The 16,808-nt window shown below is 38.4% G+C and overlaps 1 protein-coding gene across 1 annotated transcript in view; it reads right to left on the bottom strand.

Moving 5' to 3' along the window:
• ARHGAP10 (Rho GTPase activating protein 10) overlaps positions 1-16,808 on the bottom strand; it is a 145,938-nt gene that overhangs the window by 32,845 nt on the left and 96,285 nt on the right. Inside the window, exon 19 of the mRNA XM_071555637.1 lies at positions 3,792-3,942. Within this exon, the coding sequence (XP_071411738.1) occupies positions 3,792-3,942 (151 nt within the window). The remainder of the gene's footprint in view (positions 1-3,791; positions 3,943-16,808) is intronic.

Genomic DNA, 16,808 nt, shown 5'->3' with positions numbered 1-16,808 from the left:
ATACGAGTTCCAGAGTGGGTGAATATGGCATCAGCAAGCACTGTGGCTTAAGAAGTATATTTCTGTTTGTTTAGAAACAAGTTGTTCTGTAGTTGGACAAACTGCTACACAATACCCATTTTTTGACTGCAGGTATGATGTATGCAAATTGCAGTGATTCTCTGTTCACCTTGGATGGACTGCATTATACTGCCTACCTTACACAGGACTTGTCTCTAGTAGCCCTGCAAAACAGGTTAATGATCTCTAAGTCTCTGGCACTGAAAAAACAAGCAAATGTCCCCCAAACATGTTTATTTTGCTACAAGACAACAAAGGGATATGAAAATTTTAAAAAAATTGTAAGGGAACAAAATTTTAACTCTGCATTGCCCTCTAAAATAAACAGAGCTCTCTTCTGATAGATACTGACTGTCCAAATGGAAAATAAAGACCCAATGACTTAGAAGAACAGGATAAACAGCTCCCTGTTCAAGCTAAGAGCCTTTCACTCTCTGCAGAGAGACAGAGAGAGAATGAAAAGTCATTTGTACGTAGCTGAGACTGTCAGCCACGTGAGTTTCCTCATTGCTATTTAATTCACTCTAAAATTCATTCAGACAGTGAACAACACTAGACACAAAACAACCACAACTCCCTGCCCCCCAGAAAAAGTCCCATGTCTTCATTTTAGAAGGCCAGAAAACTCTGGAAATGATCCTAATGCAAATCTCAGACAAATCTGCATTTTTCTGAAACAAGAACTTTGGATTTTGGGCCACATATGAAAGTAACTCAGAGTTCCCCATTAGGTCTAGTTCTACTTGAGACACTGGGATGTTGAAAAACTTCACAGTGAAAATTTAGTAACTGCCTTACCACAGAGGAAAGAAGTTGAAAGACAGTCTCATCTGTGACTTGGTCTTTCGGGAAATGAAGATCCTTACTGTAGTAAACTTGAATTGTTTGCAAATAGGTTTAATCACCTAATTTCCGTGTACAAGGAAGGAAAATCTATGTGTTATCAGAATTCAGTACAGCTAATTAAGAGAAGGCAAAATAAAGATTTTTATCAAACACAGTGTGTGTTCTTCAGCTATTATATCTATCAATATTTATGTCACTTAGAGCTCTTTCTGGGTGGTTGCTGCATACATTTCGGGCGCAGTCAAGAAGCTTCTCAACTGCAAACGTGCTTTTAAAAAGCAACCTGGCCCAAGCCCTGCATTTCCAATTCAAGCAGTGGATTCTGAAGCTTGTTAACTCCCTGGAGCAGCTGATAGCTAAAGACTTGTTTCCGCTTTTCTAACAATTTCCTGGTTTGCATAACAATCCTAAAAGAAACACACTCAAGAAGTTTTCCAGCACAGAGAGATTTTGTTTCCAACATACTTCTAGTTTCAAGGCATAGAGAATATTTATATATAATTACAATAACTTTAGAGATATATTTGTCTACAAATGTATTTATGCATAAATATGTATCAGCTGCTTGTTTAAAACAAGATTATGATAATTTTGCCATATCCAGGAAATACAAAACACTGGCTTGTGCCTGGTGCTTAACTCATGCCATTGTGAATAAAAGGGGGGGGGAGGGAAGGGGTTTAATGTTTAATTTCCTGTTAAAAACACACACAGGATAAAATCTTCCAAAGAGCAGTTATAAAACATGCATTTGTTAGCCAAGAAACTAGGTAAATATGGAATGAAGCCCAGGCTCACTTTTATTCCTTCCCCCCTCTCCAAAGAACAAAGTAACTGAAGGCCATGGAGCGTATTTGGAGGCACCGATCTCTACTCAGGGACTAGATAATTCATGAGCCTGCAGGATTTACAGAGCCTGTGTCCACTGGGGTAGCTGCTCAGATCATGCAATGATGCAGTTGGGCTCAAGGTACTGCACACTGCGTGTTGTGGCACACGTGCCAAAGAGCCGCTGTCCCAACCGCTGCCCACCTCACTGACACAGCTCTCTGGATAACACAAAGCAAGTGAGCATCAGTGTGCAGTCAGGAGCTGCCAACAGCCAGTCTCCAGCAACAACCGATTGAGAATCCTGGTACTTTCAGCAGCAGCTTCAGAGAGTACAGAGGGTATTTTATTTTGCAGCTACAAGGGGAAATATTGTCATCAGATCTCACTGGAATTTCACCTGCAGCAATTCAGCCTTCATCACAGTTTTACCATGTGTAGTGACATATCAGGTTATTCTGTAATTCACTCCACCAGAACTCCCAGACAAGTACCAAAGTTCTGTATGATATATAACTATTACAGTCATTAACAGTCTGGGTTCTTCTTTGTCAAGATGCCCAATTTAGACAAGAATATGGACTGAATTTAGGAGAAATTGAATGTTTATAACAGTTTTCAGCAGTAACACTGTATTTTTGGCTCTTACAATAAAAATAATCCATCAAATACTTTCTGGCTACTGTGCTTGGGTCACAGCTGTGCTAGGAGGTCACAGCTCCTCAGTGCACACCTTGCAGCATGGAATTGGAGAAGTTGTGGTACCTCTTGCAACCTCCTGGGATTCACATTCAAAATTAGATGTGAACAAGCTCTGTGAGTGGCTTCAATTTTGTTTTGTTTTTCAAATGAGGATAAATTTATTATTGCAGATATAGCTCAAGAGCTTTCTTAGCTTTTGGTAGCATACTATTCAACTTAACACAGCTTAAGCTTTTTAAGTAGATACACCTTAAACCTCTTCTAGTCAACACATTTAGTTTCATATTTCATGCAAGAAAAGAAAGGCACAGAGATTATGTATCTCTCTGGTGAATTAAATCCAATGGCAGGAATGTTGAATTTCTTGCTGACTCTTGGTAAAACTGGCTTGGATACTATAAACAGCCCTGAGTTTATTTCTAAAACCTGCACTTAACATCTGTTGTAGGTATTTGTGCTCTTTCCTTACAAAATCCACCACTGTTGACCACCAGTTTAATGACAGTTCACTAGTGAATCTCATACTACTGTATGAGTTCAAAATCTTCCTGTTTATTTCCGCTTGCTCTGAGTGGACTTTGTGCCCAGATCCCATGGTTCTTCACGTGAAAAGACAATTGACTAAAAACATTAGGAGAGAGAAAGGGAATAGGGTGGAGAAAATCTGTAACGCAAAATGAGCCCTGACTTGCCTCCTCAGTACTGTACATAGCCCCAAGCAATGAAATTTCAGGAAAATGATTATGTTTCTGGCCAACAGTCAGAATACATAAGATGTTATACACCCTTTGCCTCACTGTATGTTGCTACTGCAGACTCCATGCAAAAGCAAGACCTTTTTTTTTTTCCATTGCTTCTCAACAGTAAGACAAGTTGACAAGTATTTACTGCTAGTTACAGCAAGGTATTAAAGATTCAAGTGAAGTAGTGGAATTCTCCAGTGCACTGGTGACCTGAGCCTTTAATCCAGATGAATTTAACTGTAAAGTGCATTAGCTCTTCTCATAAAAGATTTGCTTTAATTTTAGTTCTCTCTCCATTTATCTTATGGCTGTGTAATCTTCAGTAGAGGTCAAAGAGATTTCCCCAAAGAAACAGGAGCTGCTTCTTTTTTAGAGGAGAAAAGCATATTTAAGACAGTTCGTCCTACTTTTAAACATATGTCACAGGACAGTACTCCCTGCTCTGCTTTCTCTGGAGCTCTCCTTGATTCTTCACATGTTCCAAAGCAATTAAAGAAGCATGTATGTGCATGCACACATGTATACAAATGAAACGTGAAGTGAGAACACCTACTGCAGACAGGATACGCAGCCCATCTGATGCAAGGAGCAAAATTATTACTAACATCTTACCATCATCCAACTCAAGACAGAGATTATAAACAGCCAGAGGCCTCTTAATACGTTGTCCTTGTCTTCTTGACTGCCTTGGTGGGGCATTTGGAGGAGATACTGACATAGAGATTGGCTCAGGGAAAGTGGCATCAGGCAGGGTTTTGAAAATCTGCAATCAAGAACACAAAGGGTGTTAATTATTTATCATGAGGAGCAACCTGTGTAATGCAACTGTAAACCATTATCAAACAACATTTGTTTTGGATTTCATTCAAAGCAGATAGGAGCCAAAAAATCCATTCCTTCTAGTTTGGGAGTATGCCGTGGATTTTTAATGAGTGCTTTTAAAATAAATAAATAAATAGATAAATAAAATAACCAAGAGCACTGTCTACACTTTAACCAAGCTGCCAGTCAGCTAATTCAAAGGCAAAATATTTGCAGCTACACATACCAGCTAGGATGGAGGGGAAGGAGGGAAAAGGATACCAACTTTAGAAAGCAGTAACCAAAAAGCTTCATAGCTTTAGTTAGAACTTATAATTTTGCCAGAATGCCAATTTTAATTTTCAAAACTTGTGATATCATTTTAGTAGCCATTTTAATTAAGGAAAACACCATACTCTCGAAGAGAGCAAGGGGAAAATTTTGTGGGCAGGGGGTTTTTAGTGAGAAATATCATAGTAAGAAACCATATGAGAATTATTCAGTTAGCTATTACATATTGAGACAGTTTTACATTAAATGCTGACATTCACAAAGATGCATATAAAAAGGATTTCACTTCTTGTCATCGTTTTATCTTTTGAGTCATGACCCTTAGCATATCACCACTCCACACAAAATACCATGTCATTTCTTTCTGAGTTAACCAGCCAGGCAGATTTGCTGTACCTGAGAGCACCTTTACTTTAACTGTCACATACATTCTAATGATGCTGATATACTTCTAGAAAACTATCAGTATGCTGATGTACAATTTAACAAGTGATCGTGGCAGACTCACATGAACAAACTAGCTTAATATGTATTTCATCAAAGACAAAATGGCAGATAAAAACACAAACAGAAGCTGTATAATAAAAGCCCTGTGTCTGTACAGCACCTCAGAGCATAGTAATATACCAAAATATAATGAAGCAGTATATGGTGTTCTTGTAGTCTGCAACTTTACATTGTCATATTAAAGGATAAGTGACAAACAGGAGAGTTGGAATGACTCTTTGAAGAAGCCTTTTATGAAACAGAAATTCATGCAGAAAGTATAAAGAGACAACATAGATAACACATTTTTTGATTATCACAGCACATGTCAGGTGTATTACGAAGCTGAAAGTCAGCCAGGCTCTCTACAGGTAAGAAAAAAATGCCTAAACATCCTGTAATAAGGCACTCAAAACATCATGTTGAAAGACCCTAAATGCCATTGTATCCTGGCTGGTTAACCCTCAATATCAATGTCTAGGAATAAAATGACCCAAGAACCCACATATATGCTGACTTATAGCAACTTAATCATTACGCTTGTCCTGGCAGGTAGAAGAATGTGCTGGTACAAAGTAAACAAGAAATGCCACTTTCCATGAAAACTGGGGAAAAATTACCATATTTCCAAAACTGGGCAGCAGTGGGCCAGAAGCCTATATCCAGTGTGCAAAGGAAATTGCCAGTGGAAATATTACCTTCCTTCCCAACAGGTGAATGTTGTGTGGGAAGTAAAATGATGTCATTTGAAGTTCCCCACATCAGTGTTAAGAAAACTGTCTGCCTTCCTTCGCATGCCTATGAACAAGGGATTACAAGAGCGCGCCAAAATAGTGCAAGGAACTCTCTAAAAACAAAATGTTTATAAAGAAGAAAGGAAACAGTCCAACCTGGTTCTCCCCAGGACAGACACAGCAGCACTCTCAGGCAGTGACAAAGCTCTAATTGTGCTCAGAGTTCTAAAACCCTGTCTTAAAACATGATGCAATATATAATAATGAAATCTAATGTGCACCTACATGGCACTTGGCTAACGGTACCACACTGCCCCCTTATGTGTAAATACAGGGCTAGATTGAGCAGTTTTAGGAATAAATATTTGCTTCTGAAAAATTCAAAAGTACCAAAACTTTAAATGCCATCTTTTCCACGGACTAAGTGTTGCATTTGGGCTCTCTGGCAAACAACTCTCTGCCAAGAGGTTTCAGCATGTTGTTTACTGTGTCACATTCCACAGCTGTGTTTATTTGTACAGCCTTATCCACAGATCTCTGCTGTAATTAACGATGGTGAGAAAAACTAGTATTCCCCAGGAGTACTTTATAATAGATGAGCTTTCTTGTATGAATTTAACTGACTTGCACAGGTTGCAGGGAAGTTCTTCAGTGTTTTTTCCTTGTCTCTCACAAAAGATGCAATATACTCTTTAAAACTATTAGCATAGGAAACTAAAAGAGACAGAAAAGCAGACAGCAAAAAGGCCTTTTGCCCTTTCAAGCAGTTCATAGTTGTGTTCATCCATGCTTCGGTATTTTCATTTTGTCTTTTTTGTAGGAAAATAAAATCCAGTCCAATCCACTCCAGCCCAGCCCAGCATAACTAAAACTGTTTTGTCCAGTAGGAGGAAGCTCTTTCTTTTGCAGGCCAAAGCCTCTCAGCACGTACCACAGTTTTGCAAAGACAAGAACATGTGAAAAGCAAGCAAAACATCAACCTCTGCCCTAAGAAGTGCACATACGGCATTCGGCTTCTCTTTCTTGCTTTATTTTCACTTATATAGGCAAGTACTTTTCATCATGCCTTGGGTATTTGTCTGCTGCACTGACAGAAGCACTGTAAGATCTGCCTGAGAATGGGGGGATGGAGACCTGCTTCATTTCAGCTGTGGGGAGAAAAGTATCTTGGTTTTATTAAAATTTGCTTCGAGATTTATTATTTAAATGCCAATACAAGATGGCCCCTGTAAGTGACCTGTTGTCAGAAGCCCATTGTGTATGCATGGAAGACTGAATTCAAAATCATACACACAGAGTATGAGCACTTGAAATGGTATCAGTGTTGCTGCGTGTTGAATGACTCGCACAAAAGCATGGGACCACACATGATCAACCTTCAGAGGACCTCCTTGCAATTGCAGATGCATGGCAAAGCAATCACACATATCCACCTAAAGACAAACTCTCCCATGGAAGAACAGGATTGGAATGTGCTATTTAATAGGTGATCTTTTTGTTGCTCCAAAAAAACCCCTCCCTTAAAGTCAGAGCTACCATCATCACTCATCTGGACTGCAAAAGTTACCAAAGGTCAGACTAATGCCCGTAATAAAGATAAGAACAAAGTCCACTCATTGAATTCAGTCATTCAAGAAGGAACAAAAATATACTAAACCAACCTCAAAGTTTAAAGATTTCACAGTCACATCCAGTGTTACACAGTTTTTGAGACTATGGCCCAACTGCATTAGAGTTATAGACTGATAGAGTTATCAGTTCACTATAGTTTAGCTCTCAAAAGCACTGGCTATTGACCTGCCTGGGGGCAAATTCAAAATATCAGTGTAACAATTTACATTTGGGAGAAGACTAATATGTGTAGCACCAAAAATCCAAATCCAACAGTTAGTTGGATTAGTTATTCAGTCCCGATTAGTCCACTGTTTTCAATGGTTCTTTAGGTCTGATCTTACATGAAAGCTACATTTCAAAGTACACATTGACTGAAGTGCTGGATTAGTCTCCAAACCTGCAGTGTAAAAGTTACAACAAAAAAGATTCAACTTTTGTGGAGTAATTTAAAACATGGGTAAGTTTGACCTATTTCTCTCTATTCAGTAGGATAAAATGAATGCTTTACAGGGCTAAACAAACCACAAACCATCTTGGATATACAGCACTAATAACAGCTTTGTCTAGAGCAGTGAGCCCAAGACCATCCCTATATATAACCATTCCAATTCCTAAATATGTGTCCCACAAAGTCTATGGCAGCATTTCTTGAGAGTAATGAGCCAAATTCAACATATTATCGCACTGTATTCCACCAGCAGATCCATGTGGCAGCAGCCCAAGGAATTTTGCCAGATTCCCCTTAATCTGCAACAACAGTGTTGGACTCTAGATCTTGAGCTCTTACTAGAGCTGATTTTAGATATTCAAAAACCCAAGGCTGGGAGGATTTAACTTGGCCTGTTCCATGGGTTTATGACTAGATGTATAGCGGTACATGGAAATGTAGATTAGATTCTGCTGCTACAAGAGAATACTGATCTGTTCTTTCTGGTCTCAAGCAGAACTAATTAATGAATTTCAGTATGTTTGCCAGGAATCACTTTAGGAAAAGACCCAGACATCAGGTCATCTCTGTCTGCTTTGTTTCACTGGGGTAATTAAAATTTCCTCTAAAAATCAGTGGGAGGCAAACAGCAAGGACAGAGTGGGATGAAAAAGAGGGGAGAAAAAAATGGAGGCTTAGTAATAGAGCTAATGAGGATAAACTTATAAAAAAACCACTAACAGCTTAGAGCTGTGCCATGATTTTGTTGCAAGACAAAACCTCCATGCTCCCATAACATCTACCTACCACACAGAACATGCATGTACTTCCTTTGAAAATACAAACATGAAGCAGAGTACCAGAAAGTCACTGTCTAGAACGTGCAAGGTCATTCCAAGTTCTTTCAAATTTGGCTAGTGGTACAGCCTCCACTACTACATTCATTTGTTGTAGAGGACATTCTACCTCAAGACAAGAACAGCATCAGTGCAGGTTTTTATTTGGGTAATTTCCCCTCAATAAAGACTTGATTTGCCATTGGTAAGGAAAAGAAACACATACACTCATCAACTAATGCTTATTGAACAATATAAACCACCATCCACACAGGCCACATTTACTGCTCTGCTCTTATACATTTTAGGGCTTCGGTACTCCTTGCATTTCCATGACAACTGGCTATAACATCTGCTGATCAAAGAATATTTTATAAGGTAGCAGCTAATGGCATAGTGCAAGAGGAATTTATCACCAAGGTCTTTCCTCGACTTAGCTGCTTTTCAACATAATGCAAACCCAATTAAGGTTAAACCCAGTAATCTGTACAAAACCAAAAATCATATATTTATGTTAGAAAAAAAATGCTCAGAAAAAGAGGCCAACTGTCTTCATGGTTTACAGTGTGCTCTTATTCTGATAAATTTCCTAAGTTTTTTTCCTCTTAAGATATAGAAGACAGTGGTTGTACCATTCTTTTGGCACTTTCTGCAAACATAAAGCAACAATGTCTTTGTGCCGAATTATAATTTTACTGTTGATATAGGCATTTCAGGAATGGCAAGGTGAAAATAAGCATTGTAAAATACATTGCAGTAGCTCAGCCACTAATTATAACCACTAACCATAATTGTACACTAATTGTAATCCATTTTTTACAGTAAAAACCACATTCAATAAGTTGAACAGTTCGAGGGATTTTATTCCCTATTTGAAGGGATTACAGAAGATAATTAGAGTTATTAAAGATTTAATCATAATAGAAATTACAAAATAGCAACTTCTACAGAGCTAGGACAAAAGTTGTGTTTCAAAACTGAATTCTGCACCAATTCTAACAATTTCATAAAACTTCTAAAGTACTAAAATCTCTAAAAAAAATAATACTTTGTTACTGTAGCTTCTCACTGGTTTACATTTTTACTTTACTATAGACAATGTTAGATCAATCTGTCGCATTTTTTGTTTTAGTCCACATGACCTATCTCTTTTTCTGGTTCTCAAACACATGATCCATTAAATAAAAAAATACATGTGGCTAGAAATTCTTGGCATCTAAACAGAATGTGTGCAAAACACAATGGAGTTTATTATTTCCAAAAGTGATATTCAATATTTTTTAAATGTTTACAAAATCTTCAATAAAAATTATCAAGAATTTATTTAGAATTCTTTAACAACTTACTTACCCCCAAGATGTGTCCACTCTAATACAGGTGTGCCTGTCTCAAAGTAGCTACCCTGATTTTTGCACTTCAGCATCTATACACAGTAAAACATGATTTGCTGCACTCTGGCTTCTGTGAGATTGCACAGGATGCAGATTTTCTGAGGCTTTGTATTTTGAGGCTTGAATTCCACTACAAACTACAAGAAACCTTTGTAAAATATTCACAATCGCTATATTGGGAAAGGAGAGGAACAGAGTCAGATCCAGAGCTGAAAGCTCCCTGAAGCTAAGCCTCTGGAGGGCCACCAGCAAGAAAGCCTCAATAGTGCTCTTGATGTTGCCTGGCACATTCTGCTGAATTACAGTGCAACAGGGGATGCAGCCTGGAAAGTAACCAGGTAGAACTCAAAACTAGAAACAGGAAACATCCTTGACTGTGTGCCAGACCACAAAGCTCTACAGACAGAAAGACAGACAGATAGATAGAAAACGTAAATCAATCCAAGACAGCCTTTCCTTCATTGCTAAGATATCATTTGCTGAAACCATTTGTCTAACAGCCTGACCACCCCTAACGAAATGAAACATTGTTTATAGGGATTTGTGGACGCTGTGAGTCTCAAACTCCAATTAGAGACTAGAGTTTCTGTTATCTGCTCTTCTTATGCAAAAACAACTACAGATCAGGACAATCTGCAAACTACAAGAGTGTCAAAAGAACCAGGGGAATATCCAAACAAATCTGATGTATCCATAGACTATTAGTCACTCATTTTGCCTGGCTAACTTGAACAGTGTAGCAGTTCATGTTTGAGATTTAATGAAGAAACTAAACAGCCTGTAAAACATGACATTACAGTCTGGAGGACAGCTGTGAAAGGATGGAAGGAAAAACATATCAAGGTTAAAAACGTGTGTCCTTTGAGCGCTTGCAAATTATGAGTTTGTTGACTCAGCCTTTCTAAAAGTAGCTCTCCTGATGCAAAGGCTGCAGCTCCCACCGTATCACATCTCGCTCCACCTTTTAACAATTCATGACAGCAACGCTCCTGATAGCAGCCCATTCACTGCTATCAACCAATCCATTTCATTCATTGAGGGAAATGAGAGAGTTAACCATATACCAGGCTTGGAATACCTACACATTTGTCCACTGCTTCAACAGGAACAGCAGATTCACCTTCTCTTCTATGTTCACCTATTTTAATTCATATCAAGGAGAGCTTTCTAAAAAGGTTGTCTTTCCCTATTACACATAATAGCTATGTGTATCTTGTTTAGTTACAGGAACTACTTAAAATAGCAGAAAAGTGCCTTAAAATTAAAGGATTGAATACTCAATCTCATTATCTAGCTTCCTAAATGGAAAATAATGCAGAAGAACTATGATTGCATTTATTTTCTCTTACGAAGAGTGTGAGAAGTCCTGAAAAGGTAAAAAATAGCACTTCAAAAACTAAGGTAGGGCTAAGCAAAAGCAGCAACCATGGCCAAACACAGCAAAGGTAAACATGATCTCCTCTTCATTTGTGAGAAATATAAAAATATAAGCATACATATGCGTGCATGCATACACACAAATACAACAAAAAAATATATGTATTCCACACGCAGCTGCCTACAAATTTTAAAAACAGAAATATAAATAATTATATATTGAGAATAAAATCCTACATGTGACCCCTTGTCATTGAGTAAAGCAACAGAATGAAATAACGAGATCTTCAAGATCTTTCCAACTGTAGCCAACCACGCAGCCTCACCAGTGTTTTCTTTTTTTCACAAATTTGCTTGTTGCCATTACATGGATTTACCATTATTGCTTTGTAGAATGTTTTCTGCTCTTTGTTTTTGTTAAAAGGTATTTTTTACCTTACACTATGACTATAGGGTCTTTGGAGACAAAGAACATATGTTCTAAATAAAGTACTGATGCTTTATTAGTCTAAGTAGCATGCACATGAAAATATTGGAAATAAAGTATTATCAGCTGACTGTCACATATTGTTTATACAAAAGTCTGTTTAATGGTTTGCACTAACCTTTATGGTAGGACAAAGGCTTACTAGAATTCTAAAGAGTACACACAAATACATAAACACATATTGCACTATTATCCATTAGCAATGATCATACATGATGACATTCAGGTCAGTTTAGCCTGTATAAATAAAAAGAAGTTTGTAAATTCAAAATTTCTCTTAAAATTGAAAACTGTAATACAGCATAATTCTTATGTCCCAGTTTCTGCATAAAATCTACTTTTTAAACTCTTAAGAAGCACAACAATTTTTTCCTTGACTAACAACTTTCATTTAAGAACATCCATTTTAGCAGTCACCATAAGGACTTCTCCCTTGCCTCCCCCTCCACGCATGGAAACATGGTACCCTAACCATCAAGAGTGAAGCAAATATTAGTCAACTATATTGAATTCCACTCCCTTATCATCCTTTCTGTTTACTTACTTAGGAACACTGCCTGTGGGCAGTGGAAGATGAGATCTGTATCACTTGGAAATTTCATATGCAGTTAAGGGAAGTTTCCTCAAATTAGCTGGAAATAAGGTAGGGAAATCAAGAGATCAAAGTCTGTGTATTATTTGTATGTGCCATGTATTTGTAGTAGAGCACTTCAGCAGACCTCTTGTATCCCTGAGAACAAGACTTTTTTTTATTTCCCTTATTAATCTAATATAGTTTCTCACAGTACATGTTTTGTTTCTGTTGGACCAGTCTAACAGCATACCAATCCAGGTATTGATCCAGACTCCTTCAAATGTCATCAACTGCAGTCACAAACCTGAGCAGAGGGAGATTTGATATACAGTCTCCTTACTGTGCATAAACTACATTAAGATTAAGAAAACTGGAGTTTTTGGAAAAAAAAATACTTCCAATCAATTTACCACACCTTGTGTGTGTGTCTCACATGGAACGACTTAGAGGTGACCTCATCACTGTCTAGAACTACCTGAAGGGAAGTTCTAGCCAGGTGGGGGCTGGTCTCTTCTCCCAGGCACTCAGCAATAGGACAAGGGGGCACGGGCTCAAGCTCTGCCAGGGGAAAGTTAAGTTGGAGATCAGAAAACAATTCTTTACAGAGAGAGTAATCAGGCATTGGAATGGCCTGCCCAGAAAGGTGGCAGATTCACCATCCCTGGAGGTTTTTAAACTGAGATTGGCCATGGCACTGAGTGCCATGATCTGGTAAATGGACTGGAGTTGGACCAAGGGTTGGGCTTGATGATCTCGGAGGTCTTTTCCAACCCAATTGATTCTATGATTCCTCCAATCCACAGCACAGAGAAAGGGTTTAAAGACTTTGCACACACTATAGTGGAATGAAAGAGCTGCTTTGACTCCTACCAGAATTTTTCTGTTGTGCCTGTTGCCCTTTCTGCTTCAGACTCAGTCCATCGCTAAGGCGTAATTAGAATTAAGTTCAGGCATAGTTCCAGTGACAGTTCTGATTAGTTACACACTTCAAGTTAAGCACGTGCTGAATACCTTCCTGAACTGAAGCTCACATGCCTTTCCACAAACTCTGCCCTAATGAGATACTTTAATGCAGTTTTTCCCTGCTCCAAGTCAAATGCTTGTTGACTTGAGAAACATTCAGCTTGGGGAGGTTTCAAATTGCTGCACCACAGCAAACCACCACAATTACACTGAATTGGTCCTACTTTACAGTCAAAGGCAAAGCAACAGGAAAGCTGAAACAAGCCCTTTTTAGTGGGCCCTCAAAAGATCTGCACCGCCAAAAAACAGTCCTAATTTTACAAGATGGCAGGGCCATTCTACACCTAAAGGATTTACCTGCAACAGAACTGCCTGACTGCCAAGTGGAGACACCTGCCTGGGCTGCTTCATACTCTGGAACAAACAACTGACTTCACCCCCTTGCATTTCTTCTGCCTCACAAATACTGCACGTATTATGCACTGTAATACATTTTAAGACCAAAGATTTTTCAGGGATTACTACGTAAAGTTGATGTTGGCTTAAGAGCTCAGTAGTATTAAATTCTTCTCTTTCCTTTAACTTAAAAAAAAATCATAGAAGTGTCCAAATTAAGAGTAATTAAAACATTTTTATTTCCCTTAAAAAATTCCACATAAAACTGCTTTGAAAAAATCATAGCTGAAACAAAGACATATTTTGTCTAATGGTTGTAAAATCTTACCCCTTTTATAAAAAGATTAATGGAGAAACACTATCTGCCTTATATATATATAGGAACTACTGGTTTTTTTCAGAATGAATGTCTTTGAGATAAATTTTGCCCACAGGTTGTTTGAATTCTAGAAAGAGGTATCTTTTACCAAGCCTATTTCCTTTCAGAAGACTGCAGCCTCTCAGTCTCCAGAAGGGAATTCTGTCTAGCCCCTCACTTTTTTTCTTCTATTTTTCTTTCACTGTAATTTTCATCTTCTTTCTGTTTTTGTAATCTTGCTATTTGTATTCACTATTCTTTCCTCCCCCATACACTGGTTTAAATATTCCAGTCTCACTGAGATTTTTATTCCAACCTCCTCCCTCATTTTCTTTAATTTCTTAGACTTTTTTTATCCTGGTGCATTTTTTTTCCTTCTTAAAATAATGTTCAGGGAATTGAGAAACCAAAACGGCTCACATTACCAGTGAGGCATCTCTAAATGGCAAATAAATAAGCCCTTTGAATAGTGACATTCATTCTAACAAGATGCCAAAACATTATAACAAAGAGCAAAAGGAACATGTGCATGCTCTTCATGCTGCCATGGAGTGGACCATCCTTCTGCCTCACTGAGAGTCAGAGAAAAGACCAGAAAAGCAAAAGATGTCCAAGATTTTAAATTTGTGAAACCCTTGGGAAGAAGAACTATTTTAAACCCTTGAAAGTCATTTGTGAGAGGCAGAGAAATCAAAACCTTTTTTGGGGGCGTGAAGCTGACAAACACTTTTCATTAGAGGATTACCTAAAGGCCAAGATTGTCCCACTGTACAAGCATAGCTGTGGTCACCTCCTGGGCTTGTTATCCCTGAGCAAAATGAACACAATGATGAGACACAAACAGGAATTTCTTGATGCTTCTTAGGTGAAGGGAAAGATGTGGGACATCAAAATTAAGGGAGATGAGACAGACATGGCCAGGGAGAAGGGGACAAGATAGCTGACCTGAAAAGACCTGCAATGCAAAGGGAAACAAGAGTGCACACAGCCCAGTCAGCACAAAACATGAAAACTCCAGGCAAAACTAGGGAAAGATCTTTTAATATCAAACCTGAACATGCTGCTACTTTGCCTGGCATATCTGGCTTGCCTTCCCCTATAGCCATATGACAGCACCAAACAAGATAATCCACAGGTCTGGTTCTCATCTGGACTTGCCTCACTTCCACAAAAAAGTGACTCTGAGGATCCTGGGTAAAATGTTGTCTCAGCTTGGGTCTAGCATTTGTTTCTACTTTCTAAATAGAGATCTGATTCTACAGCTCATGTTCTCACTGGACACCGAGAAATGCACTGCCTGGAAGAGACTTGTCCACAACTGACAAGAACAAAAGCCAAACAATTATTTCCCTGATGCTCTCCTATCCTAGTCTTAATCATTGTGCAATTCTAATGTCATTTAATCAACACATCAGGCTGCATGATCTAGTTTCGGTATTCCAGCCTCAACATTGGTCTGATTTTGCAAAACATCCCCTCCTCAACCTACTATAATTGGTTCCCAGGCATGGTTTGGAAGTATGTATGCAGCCTGTAAACAAGGCGAGAGTGGTACTGACTATTTCTAGCCAGCAGGAAATAAATGCACATATCAACAATGCTTAAAAAAAACCTTTCCAGCTTATTCACTACGCATCTTATCCTTATCGCAGGGCAAGCCCTCATATTCAGCTTTCCACAGGTTTCTCTAATTAGAACCCAGCAGAGAGATGATAGTGGAATGACTGCACCAGGATTTCAAAGCTAATAACCCAATTAAGTCTACTCCTAAAACTGAAAAGTCAATCTTGTTCAATAAAACTATCCATATGCGACATAATGAACCTTGATGAAATTTAAAAATATTTGAGGAATCATAACAATTTTTTACCATTTTGCCTACCAAGTTACTGTATTTAAGCCAGAAATGCCGATGGCTATTGCTTCTACAGTTCGAAAGTCAGCCATTTAAATTGCTACAGAGGGAAAAAAAATGCCTTTCTGCAGAGTACCAGAGCCATAAATTACATATGCACGAAGTGTGAAGTGTTGCTTCAAGTCTGTTTGTGTCAGTGTACCTGCATCTTGACTCCATCACTCTCTTACCATTCCAAACTTCACTTCTATCAGCAGAAGCTGCTAAAAATCAGCAGAGGTGGAGTAGTGGCTGAATGAAATATTTTAAAATACTTTAACCTACAGCTGGTGACTTTTCCTAGGACTTTGCCAGGGCTATAAATAAAAATATCTAACGCATGTCTCTTAGAAAGTCTGAAATGCATAGAAATTCAAAATAGCAAAATAAAATGAACATCAGACTGGCAATGACCCTGCTTGCCTTTAAAAGTAGGTCCTTGGTCTGCCCCAAATCAAGAAGGCTTACTTGTAAAAGCAACATATTCAGTTCTACTCTAAAATTTTTGTGATGCCTTAACACACCTTTCCATTGCCTTTGTTATAACCACACAGAGGTCACACTTGGGGCTGCCTTCCGTCCTGGAAGCAGCTTGAGCGTGGGAGAGGTTGCTGCAGGCAGACCACTGATGGCAAGTTCACTGTTAGAAATGGCAATGAAATGAAAGAAATCCCTTAAAAAATTATACCCTTCTAGTTCTAAAGAAGGCATAAAACCAAGGAATTATGGAAAATGATGCAGTATTATATTGATGTACTTTCCATTCCCTGCTTCTCTACATTTTCAGAGAAGGAAGAAAGGCCACTAAACTAATGTTTCAAATGTAAAATTGATCTCCAGTTATAAAGACATGTGACTGAGCTGGCACAAGAATAGGATGGTGCTCATCTCTGGGGATCCAGTGATCTCAATAAGCTTAACTCAACATCCATATGTTATTAAAACACTCTGGCTCTGCTCACTCTCTCTCTTTTTTCTTAAATTTGTGTGGTCACTGCAA

The sequence above is a fragment of the Pithys albifrons genome, chromosome 5 (assembly GCF_047495875.1).
Source record: "Pithys albifrons albifrons isolate INPA30051 chromosome 5, PitAlb_v1, whole genome shotgun sequence".
Lineage (NCBI taxonomy): Eukaryota > Metazoa > Chordata > Aves > Passeriformes > Thamnophilidae > Pithys > Pithys albifrons.
Note: the sequence above shows the minus strand (reverse complement) of the source record. Positions and strands in the feature narration are given on the sequence as shown.